This window comes from Ranitomeya imitator, chromosome 5 (assembly GCF_032444005.1).
Source record: "Ranitomeya imitator isolate aRanImi1 chromosome 5, aRanImi1.pri, whole genome shotgun sequence".
In the NCBI taxonomy this organism is placed as follows: Eukaryota; Metazoa; Chordata; class Amphibia; order Anura; family Dendrobatidae; genus Ranitomeya; species Ranitomeya imitator.
Genome location: NC_091286.1, coordinates 263,850,932 through 263,871,722, shown reverse-complemented (window position 1 = coordinate 263,871,722; position 20,791 = coordinate 263,850,932). Strand labels below are relative to the sequence as shown.

Here is a 20,791-nt window from a genome sequence, read left to right as displayed (position 1 = left end):
GTCGCCTAATATGGACATCCAGGAAGCTAATGCTCTGTCTGTTTTCCTAGGGAGTACCTCCCTCTCCTAAACTCTGAGCCATTTCCGTAATATCAGGCTTAGGCTAAGTGCACACGATGCGTTTTCGCTGTGTGTTTTTACGCGTGTAAATGGTCCAAAAACGCAATGGAATACTAAAGCAAGGTAATGCAATGACTATCCTGAAGTGTTGTGCATATGATCTGTAAATTTCCATCCGTATTTGCAGTGTTTTTTTTTTTTCGTTTTTTTTTTCAGCATGTCAATTCTTTTTGCGTTTCTGCAGAGTTTTTGACTCCTTTACTTCAATTGAATCAGTGAAATCTGCAGCAAAAAGGCTGGTGTAAAAGGGTTTGCTGATTTGCTGCCAAAAACGCTGCAATTTGTCAAAGGGAAATGATGGCAGAAGGAGGAAGAGTGTGTGGGCGGAGAATGTGTGTGTACCCAGTCGACGTGTGTACCCAGGCGTTATCTGATGGAACTACTACTCCCGTCCGGCTACAACTTTTGTCTCATATAACAGAGACAGACATGAGCCGATGATGGGAGAATAATCCTATCATCTGGCGCCTGTGTTCAATTGTAAAAAAAAAAAAAAATTAAAATATTAGCATACAAAATACATACTCACCAAACGCCTAATCCTCAATGCCAGTGTCTCGTGCAAGTAATCAATAGAGTCGAGTCGATCTCACCCGGCCGCTGGTGATACACTGACAGGAGGTGATCGCTCCCGCACTGTATCACTGACCTGCTGTGAGAGTTCATCAGCTGATCATCTCCGGTGCTCTCACTTAGTTCTCACACGGCAGTGGTGCCGTAAATGAGAACACTGAAGCTGATGAACTCCATTGAACTCTCACGGCGACTCAGTGATACACTGCGGGAGCGATTACCTCCTGTTAGTATATCGCCAGAGGCCGGGTAGAGCGGTCACATCAGATGTGACTGTTCTACACCTGAGACCGCCGTGGGACACTCGGCGTTAAGTGGACTACATCGGACAGGATAGTATTATATGTTGGTTTATTATTTTTTGATTGTTTGCAGGAGACGAGGGCATCAGGGATTAAGTGTTCAGTAAGTATGGTAAATTTAGATTCAATAAAGGAGTCTGTGATTATTTCAAATAAATTATTCTGGCCGTGTCTTTATTTACCATGTTACTATAGGATTAGTAATTGGCATTACTAAACTGTGGGCTTGATGCCACCTGACAATACAAAGGTGAAATTAACCCTACAAATATTTACCCCACTTGCCACCTCTACAGGGCAAGTGGGAAAAGTGAGGCGAAGTGCCAGCAGAAAGCCACGCAAACATAAAAACTAATTGCAGATGTTTTGCTTGATGTGATTTCAACCCAGGACCCCAGTTACTGATCTGTCTATTGATAAGGAGATGTCTTGTAGGAAACATCTGTCTTCACAGGTGATTTGAATAAAAGTAAAAACAAATTTTAAATCAAAGTTCCAATTAAGAGATTAAGATTATCACAGAAATGTGTATATGGGAGCCCTATTAATATGATGGAGAGGTCTGGCCCGTTGCAGAATGGTGCAGTAATTAAATAAAATGTCTGTCTCAGCCATGGCGTTTCTATTAATGACAAGACCGAATAACTACAATAAAACAAACAATATTAGTTCTCAAGGCCAGTTCTGGTGCAAGAGATGTCCAGGCATCTTGTGTTTGTGAGTGCATCTAATCTATAAAACAATTTGTAACAGGACATTCTAACAATATCTGCAGGCTTGGCCTTGCTTTATTTTGCCCAAAATAAAACATGATTTAATAAAGCTGGTTAATAGCTGGCATTTCTCAAGTAATATCAAACATTAGCAGATTATAATATCTGCATTGAATAACAGGATTTTTGGTTACTCACCGTAAAATCTTTTTGTCAGAGTCTTCATTGGAGGACACAGGAAACCATGTTTAACCATGGGTGTATGCTGCTGCCACTAAGAGGCTGACACTACGCACAAAACAAGTTGGCTCCTCCTCTGCAGTTGTACACCCCACCAACCGGCACTAGGTTAATCAGTTAGGCTGGTTTCACATTAGCGTTCGACTGGGCTGCGGATGGCTGCGTACTTCCTCCCCTCCCTTTTGCGTTCCCGTGCGGTTGCCGCACACGTCAAAACACTGCATGCAACGCATATCCCTGTGTACTCAATGCTAAAGATAAGTACCCAGGACGCATGCAGAATAGGCGGAAATTAAGGAAGTACGCAGTCATCCGCAGCCCTGCCGAATGCTAATGTGAAACCAGCCTAAGTGAGAAAGCAGTAGGAAAAGCAACATGAAAAGGAAACACACAACTCAAACTGTAACGATAAAATACAGTACTCAGAGCTGTTCAACTTGGGAGGGTGCGGTGTCCCCCAATGAAGGCTCTGAGAAAAAGATTTTACGGTGAGTAACGAAAAATCCTGTTTTCTCTATCGTTTCATTGGGGGACACCGGATACTATGGGATGTCCCAAAGCAGTTCAAGGGGAGGGAACAGCAGAAAAAACTTAATTCCGGTTGGAGAACTCTCCACTGCCGCCTGCAAGATCCTGTAAAATTTGGCAAACGTGAATGGAGGACCAGGTTGCCGCTCTACAGAGATGCAAGGCGGAGGCCATATGGCATACCGCCCAGGAGGCGCCCTTCCCCCAGGTAAAGTGTTCCTCAAACCCAGGAGAAAGCACTCTGTTCTGACCCGGTATGCCTCCAATTGGTATTCGGATCCAGTGAACAATCGTCCTGAAAGGCCTTTTCGTGCCTTCTCAGGAATGACTAAAAAGAATCCGTCTTCCGAAAGGGGGGCGACCGTAGCCAGATAGACGCGTATCGCCCTGACCAGGGCTAACCTGCTCATAGAATGCTACGGAGGATGAGTCAGAGCAGGACAGAAAGCAAGGGAGCACCAAGCTGGTAAGGAAAGAAGGTATTATGTGTCAAGCCACCTTATCTTGGTGCAGAACCGGAAAAAAAAAGGTTGTGGTGACAGGAAAGAGCTGCCGACTCCAAGACGCGTCAAATGGAGGTTATGGCCACAAGAAACACCCCGTCCAAGACGGAGAGCCTTTTCATACTGGTTCAAAATGCGAAGTAAGGGCCTCCAGTACAAATCGTGGTCCCAGGGGTTCATTGGAGTCCAACACAGGGCACGGCAAGCGCAACCGAGAATTCTGGTGATAGATCAGCCCTTGATAAGGAAGATATGGTCTGTCTGGGAGCCTCCAGGGGGCGTACGTGAGAAGACTTGACAACTTCTGTGAGAGAAGACCTGGGCCAATCTGGTGCTAATTGAGGGACTGGCACCCTTTGAGACAGGAATTCGAGAATGATGTACAGGCCTTCCTGGGCCTAATAAAAGGATGGAGCCATGATGAGAATGTTGTCGAGGTATGGAAAGAGCACTGGACCTCTGATCCGCAGAATGGGCAACACCGCTGCCATGATCTTTGAAGACCCTGGAAGCCGATGTGAGACTGAAAGGGAAGGTGGCAAACTGAAAATGGTCCTGCCCACCTCAAAACGCAGTAGTCTCTGTTGCCTTGAGGAAATAAGGACATGGATAGACATGGATAAAGGCTTCCTTGGAGATCAGCAACTCCTGCAGTTCCAATGAAGCAATTACTGAACGAAGAGACTCCATCCTTAAATGAAACAGATGGACTCCTTTGTTCAGTAATCTTATATCCAGGATCTACCCTGCGTTTTATGGTAACGCCCAGAGGAGGAGGAGTATTTAACATGGTGTGCCTGTGGCTTCTCTTCGTGGGTGAACTCCTCTGTTGAAGGGAAACGGTGAAGAGACCGAAGTTACCGAAACTCGTGTGTCAAAGGAGAATGGTGAGGTTTTGCCTATGGAAGGAGAGAGCTTGTCCTTCTAGTGGCCTCCTTAATAATTTGCTCCAGCTTCGAGCCAAACAGATGGGGACTCTGGAAAGGCAGGTTGGTAAGGGACTTTTTTGAAGATAAGTCCACATGCCACGCCTTAAACCAAATGATCTGTCGGATGGCCACTATATTGCTGGACCCCCGAGCAGCACATGCAGCAGCGTCCAGAGAGGCGGATACCATGTACTTTCGTGCATGAGCAATTTGGTCCGTGAGGTTGGCCAATTCCTCCGATCTGGCTCGAGAAACAATGTCCTGATGGAGCCGCTTAGCCCATGCGGCTATAGACTTTGCCACCCATGTGGAGGCAAAGGCTGAGCACAATGTGAAAGCGGCCGCTTCAAAGGCTGACCTTTCAAAGGGCTCTATGAACCTGTCATTGGTGTCCTTGAAGGATGTGCCATCTGTAACAGAAAGGACTTTGTTGGTGGACAGGCTTGAAACCGGAGGGCCCACTGTTGGAAACCTGCGGGCCACTAGTAACAGCAGAGACAGGAATGGGCAATCTGTCAAGAAAGGATACCAGGGTCTGCGACATCCTAGTGAGGTCCGTCATGGATTGCGACAGAGATATAGCCCAAACTCGGATAGGGACACCACTTTCTCCTGGGATAGTAGGGGACTCCTGAGTTGTGGGGGTGTTTCTGCAGTCCTGACAAAGGGGAGAGGACTGACCTGAAGGGAGTTTGCATTTGCATGAAGAGCAAACTAAGTGCCTGACAAAAGTAGAAGAGGAACAGAAGGGCGAGAGCGCTCTCCCTTAGTATTAAGGTAAGAAGAACTCACTAGCTAATGCCAGAAGGTTAGGGTACAGAAAGAATATGCTGAGGAGAGTGTCAGTCTGCAGAGCTACTGACAGTAAGATGCAGGTCTTGAAGGCTGCTTCCAGGCTGTAGAGAAGCACTAGGAACCAGCAAGGCTGCAGGGAGAGATGCGTGTAGATGGAGGCCACCATCCGGGTTCAGGTGCCGGCAAATGGCGACTGCAGGGATGAAGAGGAGGGCCCGTAGAGAGGAAAACCGTGTGCAGATTGCACACCACTAAGGGGAGGGGGAGGGGGGGGGGGTAGGAGGGGACAAGATCAAAAAAGGCCCGCTTGATTGAAGAGGGGCGGAGCTAATAGACGGAGGAGTCGTGCCAGCAACAGGTGGGAAAAAGCCACCCAAAGATGCCAGGAGAAGGGGGCGGAGCTAACCGCCAGGAACTAGGCCATGCTGAAGCCGGGTCCTAGAGTAGAAAAGACGGCCACCAAGGCAGACGGCGGCACGGAGGCTAAGAGATTACCCACAGGTGACCCTGCTCCACAAAACTAGCTGAAGGTAAAGGGGATCAGGCCTGGTATGGACCAAAAAGGTCTTTACCGAATAGAAAGCCCTAGGAGCACAAACCCTTCACCTGTTCTAATAAAGAACCCCATTCTAATAAAGGAACCCTAGATTAAAAGGGTGATTAGAGGGACAGGAAAAAAACTAATTATTTTTCTTCAACCATAGTCTTCCTTATCTTCTGGTTTATCTTATTTATCTGAATCTCATCTGTCACCTCTGGAAAGGAACCTGATGGAGAGAGAGAGAAAAGAAATGTACTTCCCCAACCCGAAGGAGAGACCGTATTAGAATTCCGAGATCCTTGGGAATGTGGGACATCCATGCCTCCTGAAAACAACAGGCTCTGGTGGGCGAGTGGGTAAGAGAGGGGGGGGGGGGGGGGAAAGGCCACGATCTTATCACCTAGAGAAATGAGGATTCGGAGTGGCAGTACATGCCGTGCTCATAGTCTCTATGTGGAAGTACAGTGTGACTGTTCACACTGTATTTCTTCAGAGGTGAAGGAGAAGATTCATCTGAAAAAGAAGAGACGTTACGACCCGTGTCCACCTCCTACTGACACTAAGCTACCGTATATACTCGAGTATAAGCCGAGATTTTCAGCCCAAATTTTTGGGCTGAAAGTGCCCCTCTCGGCTTATACTCGAGTCACGGTAGCGGTGGGGTCGGCGGGTGAGGGGGAGAGGGCGCTGAGGCATACTCACCTAGTCCCAGCGATCCTGTCGCTCCCCGCCTGTCCCTCCCCGCCTGTCCCACGGTCTTCTGTGCTGCAGCTTCTTCCCCTCTTCAGCGGTCACGTGGGACCGCTCATTAGAGAAATGAATAGGCGGCTCCACCTCCCATAGGGGTGGAGCCGCCTATTCATTTCTCTAATCAGCGGTGCCGGTGACCGCTGATAGAGGAAGAGGCGGGGAGCGTCAGGATCGCTGGGACTAGGTAAGTATGTCATATTTACCTGTCCCCGTTCCAGCCGCCGGGCGTCGCTCCATCTTCCAGGCAACTATCTGCGCTCTGACTGCAGGTCAGAGGGCGCGATGACGCATATAGTGTGCGCGGCGCCCTCTGCCTGATCAGTCAGAGCGGAGAGACGCCGGGAACGAGACGCCGGGAGCTGCAATCAAGAGAGGCGAGTATGGCTTTTTTTTTTTTTTTTTTTCATTGCAGCAGCAGCAGCGGCACAGATTTATGTGGAGCATCTATGGGGAAATATGAACGGTGCAGAGCACTATATGGGGCACAGATATGGGGCAATATGAACGGTGCAGAGCACTATATGGCACAGCTATGGGGCAATAATGAACGGTGCAGGGCACTATATGGCACAGATATGGGGAAATAATGAACGGTGCAGAGCACTATATGGCACAGCTATGGGGAAATAATGAACGGTGCAGAGCACTATATGACACAGCTATGGGGCAATAATGAACGGTGCAGAGCATATATGGGGCACCGATATGGGGCAATATGAACGGTGCAGAGCACTATATGGCACAGCTATGGGGAAATAATGATCTATTTTTATTTTTGAAATTCACCGGTAAATGCTGCATTTCCACCCTAGGCTTCTACTCGAGTCAATAAGTTTTCCCAGTTTTTTGTGGCAAAATTAGGGGGGTCGGCTTATACTCGGGTCGGCTTATACTCGAGTATATACGGTAAACTGATTACCTAGTGCCGGTCAGTGGAATGTACACTGAGGAGGAGGAGCTAACTTCTTTATGCATAGTGTCAGCCTCCTAGTGGCAGCAGCATACATCCATGGTTTCCTATGTCCTCCAACGAAACGATAGAGACATTTTATTTCTGTTCCCTCCTGTTTATACATAAACACATTTATCAATCACAAAATAATTATAATCATTATCTTTTTTATATATATATATTTTTAAGTGAGCTTAAAGCACACTACAAATACACATGAAGGTCCGAGGTACAACATGTATACCAGATTTTTCAGACTATTAAGATGCACTTTTTTTTTTTCTCCCCAAATTTGGGAGGAAAATGGGGGTTGCATTTTGTAGTCCGAAAGTAGCTTACGAAGATGAATAGATTTTTGGTAATTTTGTTTTTCACAATGAAATCATGACATTTTAGCCTTACCGCTTTCTGATGGTTGGAAAACATCCGAAACTCCCATATCCTCTGCATTCCCTTCCTTGTGCAATTTGTACCTTGATCACTATGAATTCCGTATAGTACCCCAAGTCTAACAAGGTATACCAGACAGTTGAGGGAACAAAGTCCTGGAAGTCACTGGCCGTCTCCTCCCAAGATCTGTATACCTGCCAATGAGCGGAGATCAACGTAAAAGGCATGCTGGAATATACCCGAACAGTGAAGCATCTGTTCCCTTTTTATGACCAAAAATATCTTTGCTACCGAGTATCCATTGTTTTGCCTGTGTATCTACTTATGTATGATGAATATATATTCACCTTTCCAGCATCTATTCTTCCATCCTTACTATGGGATGTTTCACTAACAGCTTTCTTTCTTATTGATCACTATCTCTGGGTTATAGACACCCTAGGGCTACATGGTGAGCTTGGCTAAAGACTGGCATGTTACACTGGAGCCTGGTGATGGTCAGTGTGGAAAATAATTATAAGACTGAGAAGTACTAAAGACCTTTTATACAGAAATGTAGCAAAGTTTGTGGTGTTTTACAGAATCAAATTCCAGGTTTAACGGGAGTCTGTCCGCACAATATGACTGTTCAAACAAAGTACAAACGGTTGATACACCCTTGGCGTGGCCAAATATTAAAGTGCACCGTCTCGCCTTATTTTCCCTGTATCTCCACACACTCCCTTTTCTTTGAAAGCTTTGACTTTATTAGACCCAGAGAAGGGCAGAGATAGATGGGTAACAAGTACGGTAAGCAGGAAGGAGCACTTAACTGTTTGGCCTCACCAAGGGTGCTCTGAGCGCCTGCACTTGCTTTGAACAGTCATTCTGTGCTGCCAGGACTTTTAGCTTTTAAAGGAAGCCTAATTGCTTCTGTGGGCAACAGACAAATTTCTCACGTGTTTTATGCATAAGGCCCCTACGCAGGTTCCTAAGTTTGCCACAAGTGATAATGTCCGCAGAACCCCAAGGCTGTGAATGTTGAAGCATTATGTGAAACTAGCAGCATAAATGATTACAATAGTAAGGTGCTAGTAAAAACAAACATTTGGTTGCTGGCCACTACAGATGGACTGCAAATCTATTAGTCAAAGAGTAGCGCTTGTGACCTCACGATACTCTATGCTACAGAAGAATAGCTGCCTTCGCTTGCAGCTTTGGAGGCTGAACTGTTCGGGCCAGCTGCACAGGTCACCTCCAATTGTACAATTCAATAATCTTCATCTCCTCCCATCAATCACTTAGACATCTGAAAGACCCCTGACAATGCAATAGCTTGGATTTGTAGTCAGTTATTCAATACATGGGTGTTGACATCCTTCTAAAGCTTATTACTAAAGCGAAACACTATAGAAACAGGAAAATTGCATGTGATCTTGGTCAGACGTTTAAGATTTTAGACTATGTAGATTAGTTGGCTGTCGGGTCTTAATAGTTATATTGGGACTTCATTTTCCCCGCTGCCTCCCACTCATATGCTGGTAAATAATACATAAGTTTATTAAACCCCCTATTTTGTCTTCGTTTTCAGGATGGAAACAGCTTCATTGTGTTGGATGAAGAAAGGTTTGCAAAAGAAATCCTGCCCAGACACTTCAAGCATAACAACATGGCAAGTTTTGTGAGACAGCTGAACTGGTGTAAGTTACATCGCCGTTTGTCATGGCAGCAAATGTACCCCAAGTTTGGAGGCATTTTAGCATAAGTTCACCTTCTTTGTCATTTTACATGTGATTTATTAAGAAAACAAATGAAGATGCTATTTGGAGGAGAGCCACTGAAAGGCCGTATTCTCTGTCTGCTGCACCTCCCCAGCCAATACAGTTCAGCAGAATGGCCAACAGAGCTGTGATCTGTAAGGCTACGTTCACATTTGCGTCTTTGGGCGCAGCGTCGTCGACGCAACACAAAATGCCTGTCAAACGCATACACAACGCAGCGTTTTTTGAAGCATGCGTTGTCCTATAGAATTGAAGATCAAAAACTAAAAAAACAAACCATCACTTGCATTATACTTAAAAGGCGCATGCGTCAACCAACGCGGGTCAACGCAGGCAGCTGCGCCCTATGCGTTTTACATAGCCACTAATGTGTTTTTTTGACGCATTTACGACGCAAGTGCGTTGCATGCGTTTTTTTATCGGAAATGTGATGCATGAAAAATGCTACCTCCTGTAGCGTCGTCCGCGCCCTGTGCGTCAAAATGACGCATGCGTCGTAAAATGCATGACAACGCATACCGGCGCATGTCCATGCGCCCCCCATGTAAAAGATAGGGGTGCATGACGCATGCGTCAGTATCCGTCGACGACGCTGCGCCCAAAGACGCAAATGTGAACATAGCCTAAGCATGCTGGTATGCGCAGCTACTTATCAGCATCAAGGCTGCTATAACTTCTCTATAACTGGGCTATTTTTCATTTTTTGTCATCACTTTTTTCTTTCAAGAACCATAACTTTTTTTATTTCTCTGTCCACAGAGCTTGTGGGACAAGTTGTACTTTTTGAATGACACTGTTCAGTCTACCGCATAGTGTACCGCAAAGCTGGAAAATATTCCAAGTGTGTTAAAATTGCAAATAAAGTGCTATTCCACAATAGCTTTTTATTTACCATGCTCACTATACGATAAAACTAACCTGGCGATATAATTCGCCAGGTCAGTATAAGTATGCAGATACCAAACAAGTGTAGTTTTGAGGTTTTTTAAGTGAGGTGAGGTGAGGTGGGGGGGAGGGGGAGGGTGAGGGGGGGGGGGGGAGTAGGCCATTAGTTAAAAAAAAAAAAAATTTTTTTTTTTTTTTTTTAATTGTATTTATTTTTTTTTTGCTTGTCACCATTTTCCAAAACCAGTCATGGTTTTTTTTTTTTTTTTTAAATCCAGAGGGACTGACCAATTTCAAGAAAAGTACGCACAGCAATGGGTGACCACGTCATTATAATGCCCAGCTGAAGAAAAGGCAGGCCATGCCTTTATATGCACATGATGCAAACAAAACCCAAAGGTGTGACCTAGGTTATAAACCGGTGTGCAGGCAGCGTGTAAGCACACTGTGCCACTAAACAGAAAAAAACAAAGACAGAAACATAATGATTAAATATCCTGCAGTAAATAAACAGCAATATACCCATAGTCCACAATATTACTTATGGTCACTTCGATATACATAGACACATATCCCGGTGTGGTATCCCGCACCGGGGGAGAAGTGAAAGAAAAAAGAGAATATTTTTAAAAATTAAAAAGGTAAATTTTATTACATAATCAAATCATAATACAACAATAAAATACGTAAAGAGAACAATAGACAGGGGGGTGGTGAAAAACACCAGACTACTACGGGAAAAGGTAGCACCGAAAAATAATAGTTCCTGTAAACAGGGATATTGGAGCTATGTAGCTACATAGAGTCCACACAGCACGATGAAACTTATATATAATGTGCCAATAGTGTTGTCATTAGATCATAATAGCTAACGCCAGGTTATAGCAGGTACCGGAGTGTATAAAATATATAGATTGCGACCAAAATTCCCCAAAGGAATGTGCAGATTGTCCAAAATCAGACAACTACACATAGAGTATTGGAACTGACAGTGCAAGGCTTTGGTGCCAGAAAATGCAAAAATTGCTAATATATCTGGTACATGTGCATAGCACTAATTCAAAGTCTATAAAGTAGTATACTCAATGTACAAACGGCCCAAGAGGGGGTAATGGTTACCTGTAGTGTCGCTGCTATATCATAAGGAGGCCGGCTGTGTGGTGTGCAGGATAGCTGGTGCTATGGTCCCGAGCCCGACTGGGCGCCCCAGTTGAAGAAGCTTGTGCGAAACGGCGCTCGTCGGGCTCGGGACCATAGCACCAGCTATCCTGCACACCACACAGCCGGCCTCCTTATGATATAGCAGCGACACTACAGGTAACCATTACCCCCTCTTGGGCCGTTTGTACATTGAGTATACTACTTTATAGACTTTGAATTAGTGCTATGCACATGTACCAGATATATTAGCAATTTTTGCATTTTCTGGCACCAAAGCCTTGCACTGTCAGTTCCAATACTCTATGTGTAGTTGTCTGATTTTGGACAATCTGCACATTCCTTTGGGGAATTTTGGTCGCAATCTATATATTTTATACACTCCGGTACCTGCTATAACCTGGCCTTAGCTATTATGATCTAATGACAACACTATTGGCACATTATATATAAGTTTCATCGTGCTGTGTGGACTCTATGTAGCTACATAGCTCCAATATCCCTGTTTACAGGAACTATTATTTTTCGGTGCTACCTTTTCCCGTAGTAGTCTGGTGTTTTTCACCACCCCCCTGTCTATTGTTCTCTTTACGTATTTTATTGTTGTATTATGATTTGATTATGTAATAAAATTTACCTTTTTAATTTTTAAAAATATTCTCTTTTTTCTTTCACTTCTCCCCCGGTGCGGGATACCACACCGGGATATGTGTCTAAGTAAATAAACAGCAGTAGTGCATGAGTCGACATGTCTTTTGATTTAAAAAAAAAAAAATGCATAAGGCATCCAACCACTTTACAGTGACCATAATTGGGACAGTCCTAACTCCAATACTAGGACTGTCCCAATTACTGTCACCGTGAAGTGGTGTGGGATGCTTTTTGCATTTTTTTTTTTTTTTAAATCAATATACCATATGCTATTTTCACGTACTATGCTGTTTCATACTGCCGGGTATTTAATTATTATATTTGTCTGTTTTTTTCTCGTCTTTTTTGCAACTTTAAAAAAAAGATGAAAATCGCTTGAACAGAAGTCATAGAGTCCAGATTAACACTCTCATTATAAATGTAGAAAAGGAAGCAGCATCCATTCCAGGTGAAGGATATATCAAAAGAAGTCTTTATTCTGCCATCACATCATACAACCTTCCGGCCAAAATTCTGCCATCACATCATACAACGTTTCGGCCAAACATGTTTGGCCGAAAGGTTGTATGATGTGATGGCAGAATAAAGACTTCTTTTGATATATCCTTCACCTGGAATGGATGCTGCTTCCTTTTCTACATTTGTGAGTATTGGTCCCTTTTTGATCCATGGATTTTGGAGCGTGCATCCTAGTCATCTGAGTGCTGTCGGTTGTTGCTTTTCTACATCTCATTATAGTCAATGGTTCTGTTTGAATAATGTATTCTGCAGATTTAACCCCTTCACCCCAAAGCCTGTTTTCACCTAAGTGACAGGGCCAATTTTTACAATTCTGACCACTGTCACTTTATGAGGTTATAACTCTGAAACGCTTCAACGGATCCTGGTGATTCTGACATTGTTTTCTCGTGACATATTGTACTTCATGATAGTGGTAAAACTTCTTCGATATGACTTGCATTTATTTGTGAAAAAAACAAAAATTTGTCGGAAATTATGAAAATTTAGCAATTTTCAAACTCTTAGTTTTTATGCCCTTAAATTAGAGAGTTATATCACATAATATAGTTAATAAACAACATTTCCCACATGTCTGCTTTACATCAGCACAATTTTGGAAACATAATTTTTTTTTGTTAGGACGTTATAAGGGTTAAAAGTTGACCAGCGATTTCTCATTTTTGCAACAAAATTTGCAAAACCATTTTTTTACGGACCACCTCACACTTGAAGTGACTTTGAGGGGTCTATATGACAGAAAATGCCCAAAAGTGACACCATTCTAAAAACTGCACCCCTCAAGGTACTCAAAACCACATTCAAAAAGTTTATTAACCCTTCAGGTGCTTCACAGGAATTTTTTGAATGTTTAAAAAAATTGAACATTTAACTTTTTTTTCACAAAATTTTTACTTCAGGTCCAATTTGTTTCATTTTACCAAGGGTAACAGGAGAAATTGGACCACAAAAGTCGTTGTACAATTTGTCCTGAGTACGCCGATACCCCATATGTGGGGGTAAACCACTGTTTGGGCACATGGCAGAGCTCGGAAGGGAAGGAGCGCTATTTGACTTTTCAATGCAAGATTTGCTGGAATTGAGATCGGAGCCCATGTCACGATTGGAGAGCCCCTGATGTGCCTAAACAGTGGAAACCCCCACAGGTGACACCATTTTGGAAAGTAGACCCCCTAAGGAACTAATCTAGATGTGTGGTGAGCACTTTGAACCTCCAAGTGCTTCACAGAAGTTTATAATGTAGAGCCGTAAAAAAAATTTTTTTATTAATTTTCACAAAAAATGATCTTTTTGCCCCAAATTTTTTATTTTCCCAAGGGTAAAAGGATAAATTGTACCCCAAAAGTTGTTGTGCAATTTGTCCTGAGTACGTCGATACTTCATATATGGGGATAAACCACTGTTTGAGCGCATGGCAGAGCTCGGAAGGGAAGGAGTGCCATTTGACTTTTCAATGCAAAATTGGCTGGAATTGAGATCGGACGCCATGTCGCATTTGGAGAGCCCCTGACGTGCCTTAACAGTGGAAACCCCCCACAAGTGACCCCATTTTGGAAAGAAGACCCCCTAATGAACTTATCTAGATGTGTGGTGAGCACTTTTAACCCCCAATTGTTTCACTAAAGTTTAGAATGTAGCATTGTGAAAATTAAAAAATCATTTTTTCTTTCCACAAAATGATGTTTTAGCCCGCAATTTTTTTTTTCCCAAGGGTAACAGGAGAAATTGGACAACAAATGTTATTGTCCAATTTGTCCTGAGTACGATGATACCCCACATGTGGGGGGGAACCACCGTTTGAGTGCACGGCAGAGCTCGAAAGGGAAGGAGCGCCATTTGAAATGCAGACTTAGATGGATTGGTCTGCAGGCGTCATGTTGCATTTGCAGAGCCCCTGATGTACCTAAACAGTAGAAACCCCCCACAAGTGACCCCATATTGGAAACTAGACCCCCAAAGGAACTTATCTAGATGTGTTGTGAGAGCTTCGAACCAACAAGTGTTTCACTACAGTTTATAACGCAGAGCCGTGAAAATAAAAAATATTTTTTTTTTCCACGAAAATGATATTTTATCCCCTATGTTTTTATTTTCCCAAGGGTAACAGGACAAATTGGACCCCAAAAGTTGTTGTCCAACTTGTCCTGAGAACGCTGATACCCCATATGTTGGGGGGAACCACTGTTTGGGCACACAGGAGAACTCGGAAGGGAAGGAGCCCTGTTTTACTTTTTCAAAGCAGAATTGGCTGGAATTGAGATCGGACGCCATGTCGCGTTTGGAGAGCCCCTGATGTGCCTAAACAGTGGAAACCCCCAATTATAACTGAAACCCTAGCCCTAACCCTAGCCCTAACCCTAACCCTAGCCCTAACCCTAGCACTAACCCTAGCCCTAACCCTAGCACTAACCCTAGCACTAACCCTAGCACTAACCCTAGCACTAACCCTAGCACTAATGGGAAAATGGAAATAAATACATTTTTTTACATTTTATTATTTTTCCCTAACTAAGGGGGTGATGAAGGGGGGTTTGATTTACTTTTATAGCGTTTTTTTGGCGGATTTTTACGATTGGCAGCCGTCACACACTAAAAGACGCTTTTTATTGCAAAAAATAGTTTTTGCTTCACCACATTTTGAGAGCTATAATTTATCCATATTTTGGCCCACAGAGTCATGTGAGATCTTGTTTTTTGCGGGATGAGTTGACGTTTTTATTGGTAACATTTTCAGGCAGATGACATTTTTTGATCGCTTTTTATTCCGATTTTTGGGAGGCGGAATGAACAAAAACCAGCAATTCCTGAATTTCTTTTAGGGGGGGCGTTTATACCGTTCCACGTGTGGTAAAATGGATAAAGCAGTTTTATTCTTCGGGTCAGTACGATTACAGCGATACCTCATTTATGTAATTTTTTTTATGTTTTGGCGCTTTTACACAATAAAAACTATTTTATATAAAAAAAATAATTGTTTTTTGCATCGCATTATTCTGAGAGCTATAACTTTTTTATTTTTCTGCTGATGATGCTGTATGGCGGCTTTTTTTTTGCGGGACAAGATGACGTTTTCAGCGGTACCATGGTTATTTATATCCGTCGTTTTGATCGCGTGTTATTCCACTTTTTGTTCGCCTGTATGATAATAAAGCGTTGTTTTTTGCCTTGTTTTTTTTTTTTTTTTTTTTGCGGTGTTCACTGAAGGGGTTAACTAGTGGGATAGTTTTATAGAGCGGGTCGTTACGGACGCGGCGATACCAAATATGTGTATATTTATTGTTTTTTTTTTTTTTTTACATAAATAAATGGATTTATTGGGAAATGTTTTTTTTTTTTTATTTGGGGATTTTTTTTTATTTTTTTTTACACATTCTATTTTTTTTTTTTTTTTTACTTTCTAACATTGTCCCAGGGTGGGACATCTCTGTATTAGATCAGATCGTTGATCTGACACTGTGCATAGCACACTGTCAGATCAACGATCTGACAGGCAGCTTAGCTGGCTTCCAGCGCCTGCTCTCAGCAGGCGCCGGCTAGCCAGGTCACTTCATGACCCGGAAGGAGTCCGGCGGCCATCTTGGATCCGGGGACTCCTTCCGGGTCACCGGAGCAACGCGATCTCATTGCGTTGCTCCGGTGGGAGAGCGCAGGGAGCCCCCGTCCCTGCGCGATCCCCCTCTATGCCGCTGTCACTACTGACAGCGGCATCAGAGGGGTTAAATGCCCGCGATCGGCGATAGCGCCGATCGTGGGCATTGCTGCAGGGTGTCAGCTGTCATATACAGCTGACACCCGCACCCGATCACCGCGGCGCTCAGCGCGAGACCGCGGTGATCGATGCGCCGTACTAGTACTGCTGCTGGCACTAATGCAGTGCCGGCAGCGCAGTACTAGTACGGCGCATGGCGCGAAGGGGTTAAGATATGCTCACACTCTGCATTTTTGGTGCGTAAAACAAATAGCAGTGGCTCAGTGGTTAGCACTGCAGCTTTGCAGCTCTGGGGCCCTGGGTTCAAATGCCGCCAAGGACAATATCTGCAAGGATATTGTATGTTCTCCCCGTGTTTGCGCGGCTTTCCTCCCACGTTCCAAAGACCTACTGATAGGGAATTTAGATTGTGAGTGCCAATGGGGACAGCGATGATGTCTGTAAAGCGCAGTGGAATATGATGGCGCTATATCAGATGGCGCTATATCAGAAAGCAAAGTAAATCACCTCAGCAGTTCTTCAAACATGACATCTGTGCAATCTATTACAGCCAAAATTGCCTGCCAAAATTTGAACAGGTCGTCCAACCGCAAAATGATTTTTTTTTTTTTAATCCAATTTGTGCTGTATTACAATATTAAACACCCCGATACCTTTAGGATTTTTTTGTTTCTACCTTTTCGTTCCTCCTGAATTTATCATTGCCTGCATCCAATTTGCTTACGCTCTGGTCTCCCGGTTACATTCAGGTAAATAGTGGCTCTAAAATGCACCTCCATTTTTATTTCAGATGGCTTTCATAAAGTTATGCAGGATGACACTGGTTCTACCAGACATGATAAATATTGCTCAGGCAGATATGAGCACAGCTTCTTCAAGCGTGGCCATGAAGAGCTACTGACAAAGATAAAACGGAAAGTAACAACAAGTACAGGAGATAAGCGGGTGATCCGGAAAGCCAAGGTTTGTTTGTTCTTTTTCTACATTTCCGGTATAGCCATTAGCAAATGCAGGCTAAACCACAACATAAATGCTTCATAATAAAATATATACAGTTGTAATGCAAATTCATAATTTGGGTTAAATCTTGTTTATTAGCAAATTATCAAGTTTGTTTGCAATAAATTAATAAAAAAAACACCCAATGTAAATGGCCCCATATAACTAACATATCTAAAGACCTGCAGCAAGGTTTAATGGCAACAGGAACTGAGGTTTGAGCTTTCATAGTAAAGGCCTGTGCAGACAAGCGTATTTGCTGTCCAAATGCGATCCAACAAAACGTCAGATCGCACTCAAAGAAGTTCTGGAAGATTTTAAAGTTGCAGTAACGTTACTGGACTGAAGTGCCATAGAAAATCTTAGATTGGATTTTAAATAGGGTTATTAAAGGAAGCAAACCAAAGAATATTTGTATCACGGGTTTACCGTGACAGAGAGGAAACAGAAGACCGCGGTGTCTGATTTTTCCTACTCTTCCTCTGATTAAAGCACTTTACCTTCATATTTAATGGTGCAGGTTTTTTAGCAGTGCAGGGGTTAATCTGCTCAGTTGAGAGCTCTTGAAATCTTTCCTGTGTTTTGGCTCTCAGCTGTTCACTGTTAGCCACTCCCATGTCCTATATTATCTGGGCCCTGGCTAGCCCTCATTGCCAGAGTAGTTTATGCTACATGGTTGGAAATGGTGGTGTTTGGTTGTTGCTTGAGAAGGCGTTTGGTGGATTTATCTGAGACCTTTACTAGATTTTTGGGGTGCTAATCCCCCCCCCCCCCCTTCCTCTCCTTCTCCAGTTTAACCCCATTTTCCACTCCCCGGTGTATACCTCTGTTGTTTGTGTGAGTATATTTTTATTATTTTCCTTTATCCCTGTTTGTATTACCTTGTTAGTCTGGTTGGTGTATTACGGTACGCTACTACTCCCCTCTTCCTTGGGTGGGGGAGGGATACAGACTGAGGGCGGATTCAGGAGCTAAGGCAAGATATGTGGCCCTGGTGTCTTCACCATCAGAAGTAATCCAGGGAAAAAGGCGAGCTAGGGCACCCCTAGTGGTAGGGACAGCAAAGAAGCCATTGGTCCCGCGATAACCGACAACAGAGCCGTGACAGTTGGTGAACTGGATGCTTATAACCTTGAGGAATGGACGGAGATTCCTCAAGAACGCTGCCAGAAGATGATGTCTGGCTGTGTAACAGATAATAACCAAAGGGGGCTCTACTAAGTACTATAGACCCCTGTCATGTAGGGGTTGAATAATTGAGTCTGCAGTAGTCAGTAAATTGAAATTGTATGTTGAAGTTGGAGAAACCACTTGTTAAATTAGTTGTGTTGAGGTAATTACATTCTTGTTTCATTGGTTTATTGCAAACAGAAAGTTTGTAAATATTGCTAATAAACTAATTTGCAATGGGGGGCTTGTTATTGATTTCAACGATATATAAAATGGTTTTTATTTGTTCAGTGTGACGCTACATCATACTTTCTCTGGTGTTGGCATTAAAATCAATGTGGTCGACCAGTTTCTAGATCTGCATATGCCGTCTATTGACTGTTATCCTTCTAAAAAAAAAAATGTCCTAAACCTCTCCAGGCCAATGATTACCAGGCAGAAAATCACTTGTTAGGGAATCTGGAAGTCTCCCTTATTAACCCCTTCATGACCTTGGGATTTTTCGTTTTTCCGTGTTCGTTTTTCACTCCCCTCCTTCCCAGAGCCATAACTCTCTTTTATTTTTCCGTCAATTTGGCCATGTGAGGGCTTATTTTTTGCTGGACGAGTTGTACTTTTGAACGACATCATTGGTTTTAGCATGTCTTGTACTAGAAAACGGGAAAAAAATTCCAAGTGCGGTGAAATTGCAAAAAAGTGCAATCCCACACTTGTTTTTTGTTTGGCTTTTTTGCTAGGTTCACTAAATGCTAAAACTGACCTGCCATTATGATTCTCCAGGTCAGTACGAGTTCATAGACACCTAACATGACTAGGTTATTTTTTATCTAAGTGGTGAAAAAAAATTCCAAACTTTGCTAAAAAAAAAAAAAAATTGCGCCATTTTCCGATACTCGTAGCGTCTCCATTTTTCATGATCTGGGGTCGGTTGAGGGCTTATTTTTTGCGTGCCGAGATGACGTTTTTAGTGATAGCATTTTGGTGCAGATACGTTCTTTTGATCGCCCGTTATTGCATTTTAATGCAATGTTGCGGCGACCTAAAAAACGTAATTCTGGCGTTTCGATTTTTTTTTCTCGCTACGCCGTTTAGCGATCAGGTTAATGCTTTTTTTTAATTGATAGACTGGGCGATTCTGAACATGGCGATACCAAATATGTGTGATTTGATTTTTTTTTTATTTTTTTATTGATTTATTTTGATTGGGGCGAAAAGGGGGTGATTTAAACTTTTATATTTTTTTTATTTTTTTCACTTTTTTTTTAATTTTTTTTTTTTTTTTTACTTTTGCCATGCTTCAATAGCCTCCATGGGAGGCTAGAAGCAGGCACAACTTGATCGCCTCTGCTACATAGCAGCGATCTGCTGATCGCTGCTATGTAGCAGAAATGGAGGTGTGCTGTGAGCGCCGACCACAAGGTGGCGCTCACAGCCACCGGTGATCAGTAACCATAGTGGTCTCTAGGACCTCTATGGTTACCATCCTGACGCATCGCCGACCCCCGATCATGTGACGGGGGTCGGCGATGACGTCATTTCCGGCCGGAAGCGGTAGTTAAATGCCGCTGTCTGCGTTTGACAGCGGCATTTAACTAGTTAATAGGTGCGGGCAGATCGCGATTCTGCCCGCACCTATTACGGGCACATGTCAGCTGTTCAAAACAGCTGACATGTCCCGGCTTTGATGCGGGCTCACCGCGGAGCCATGCATCAAAGCAGGGGATCTGACCTCGGACGTACTATCCCGTCCGAGGTCAGAAAGGGGTTAAAGGGAGTCTGTCACCCTAAAATTGTATCTGAGATAAGGCCACCTGCATCAGGGGCTTTTCTACAACATTCTGTAATGTAGATAAGCCCCCGATGTATCCTGAAAGGTAAGAAAAAGAGGTTAGATTATACTCACCCAGGGGCGGTCTCACTGCAGTCCGATCCAATGGGTGTCTCAGGTGCGGTCCGGGGCCTCCCATCTTCTTACAATGGCGTCCTCTTCTTGTCTTCAGGCTACGTCTTCGGCGCAGGAGTACTGTGTCTGCCCTGTTGAGGGCAGAGCAAAGTACTGCAGCGCGCAGGCGCCGGGAAATGTCAATGAGGCCAGGCTGCACTGCCCTCCCCAGGCAAGCTGCGGTAAAAGCGGAGTATAAGACACACCACCATTTTATTTAAAAAAAAAAAAAAGTTTCCCATTTTCCTCCCCCAAATTTGGGGTGCGTCTTATAATCCTGAAGACTTGTGATTTCCTGCCTAGTAGTAATCATGTCATTTTTTTTAATATTTTTTTTATGACTGGTTATATGAATTTACAGCTCTGTTCTAGTAAATATTCCCATCGCATTGTCCCTCAATTAATAAAATAACAGGTTACTTATATTGAAAAAATATCTATTTTGAACAATTGTCTTCACTTACTATTAGTGATGAGCGAGTGTACGCGTTTCTGCGTGTTACCTCCGAGTATTTGACTGCTTGGAGATTTAGTTTTCATCGCACAGCTGTATGATTTACAGCTACTAGCCAGGCTGAGTACATGTGGGGATTCCCTAGCAACCAGGCAACCCCCACATGTACTCAGCTTGGCTACTAGCTGTAAATCATTCAGCTGCCACA

The 20,791-nt window shown here is 43.5% G+C and overlaps 1 protein-coding gene across 2 annotated transcripts in view; it reads left to right on the top strand.

The window, feature by feature from the left end:
• LOC138637439 (heat shock factor protein 2-like) overlaps nt 1-20,791 on the top strand; it is a 77,668-nt gene that overhangs the window by 10,613 nt on the left and 46,264 nt on the right. For both annotated transcript variants that reach the window (XR_011312397.1, XM_069726136.1), the window contains exons 2-3: nt 8,907-9,015; nt 16,809-16,981. Coding sequence is in view for 1 of the 2 variants with exons in the window: in XM_069726136.1 (XP_069582237.1) it covers nt 8,907-9,015; nt 16,809-16,981 (282 nt within the window). In the remaining variant the exon portion in view is untranslated. The remainder of the gene's footprint in view (nt 1-8,906; nt 9,016-16,808; nt 16,982-20,791) is intronic.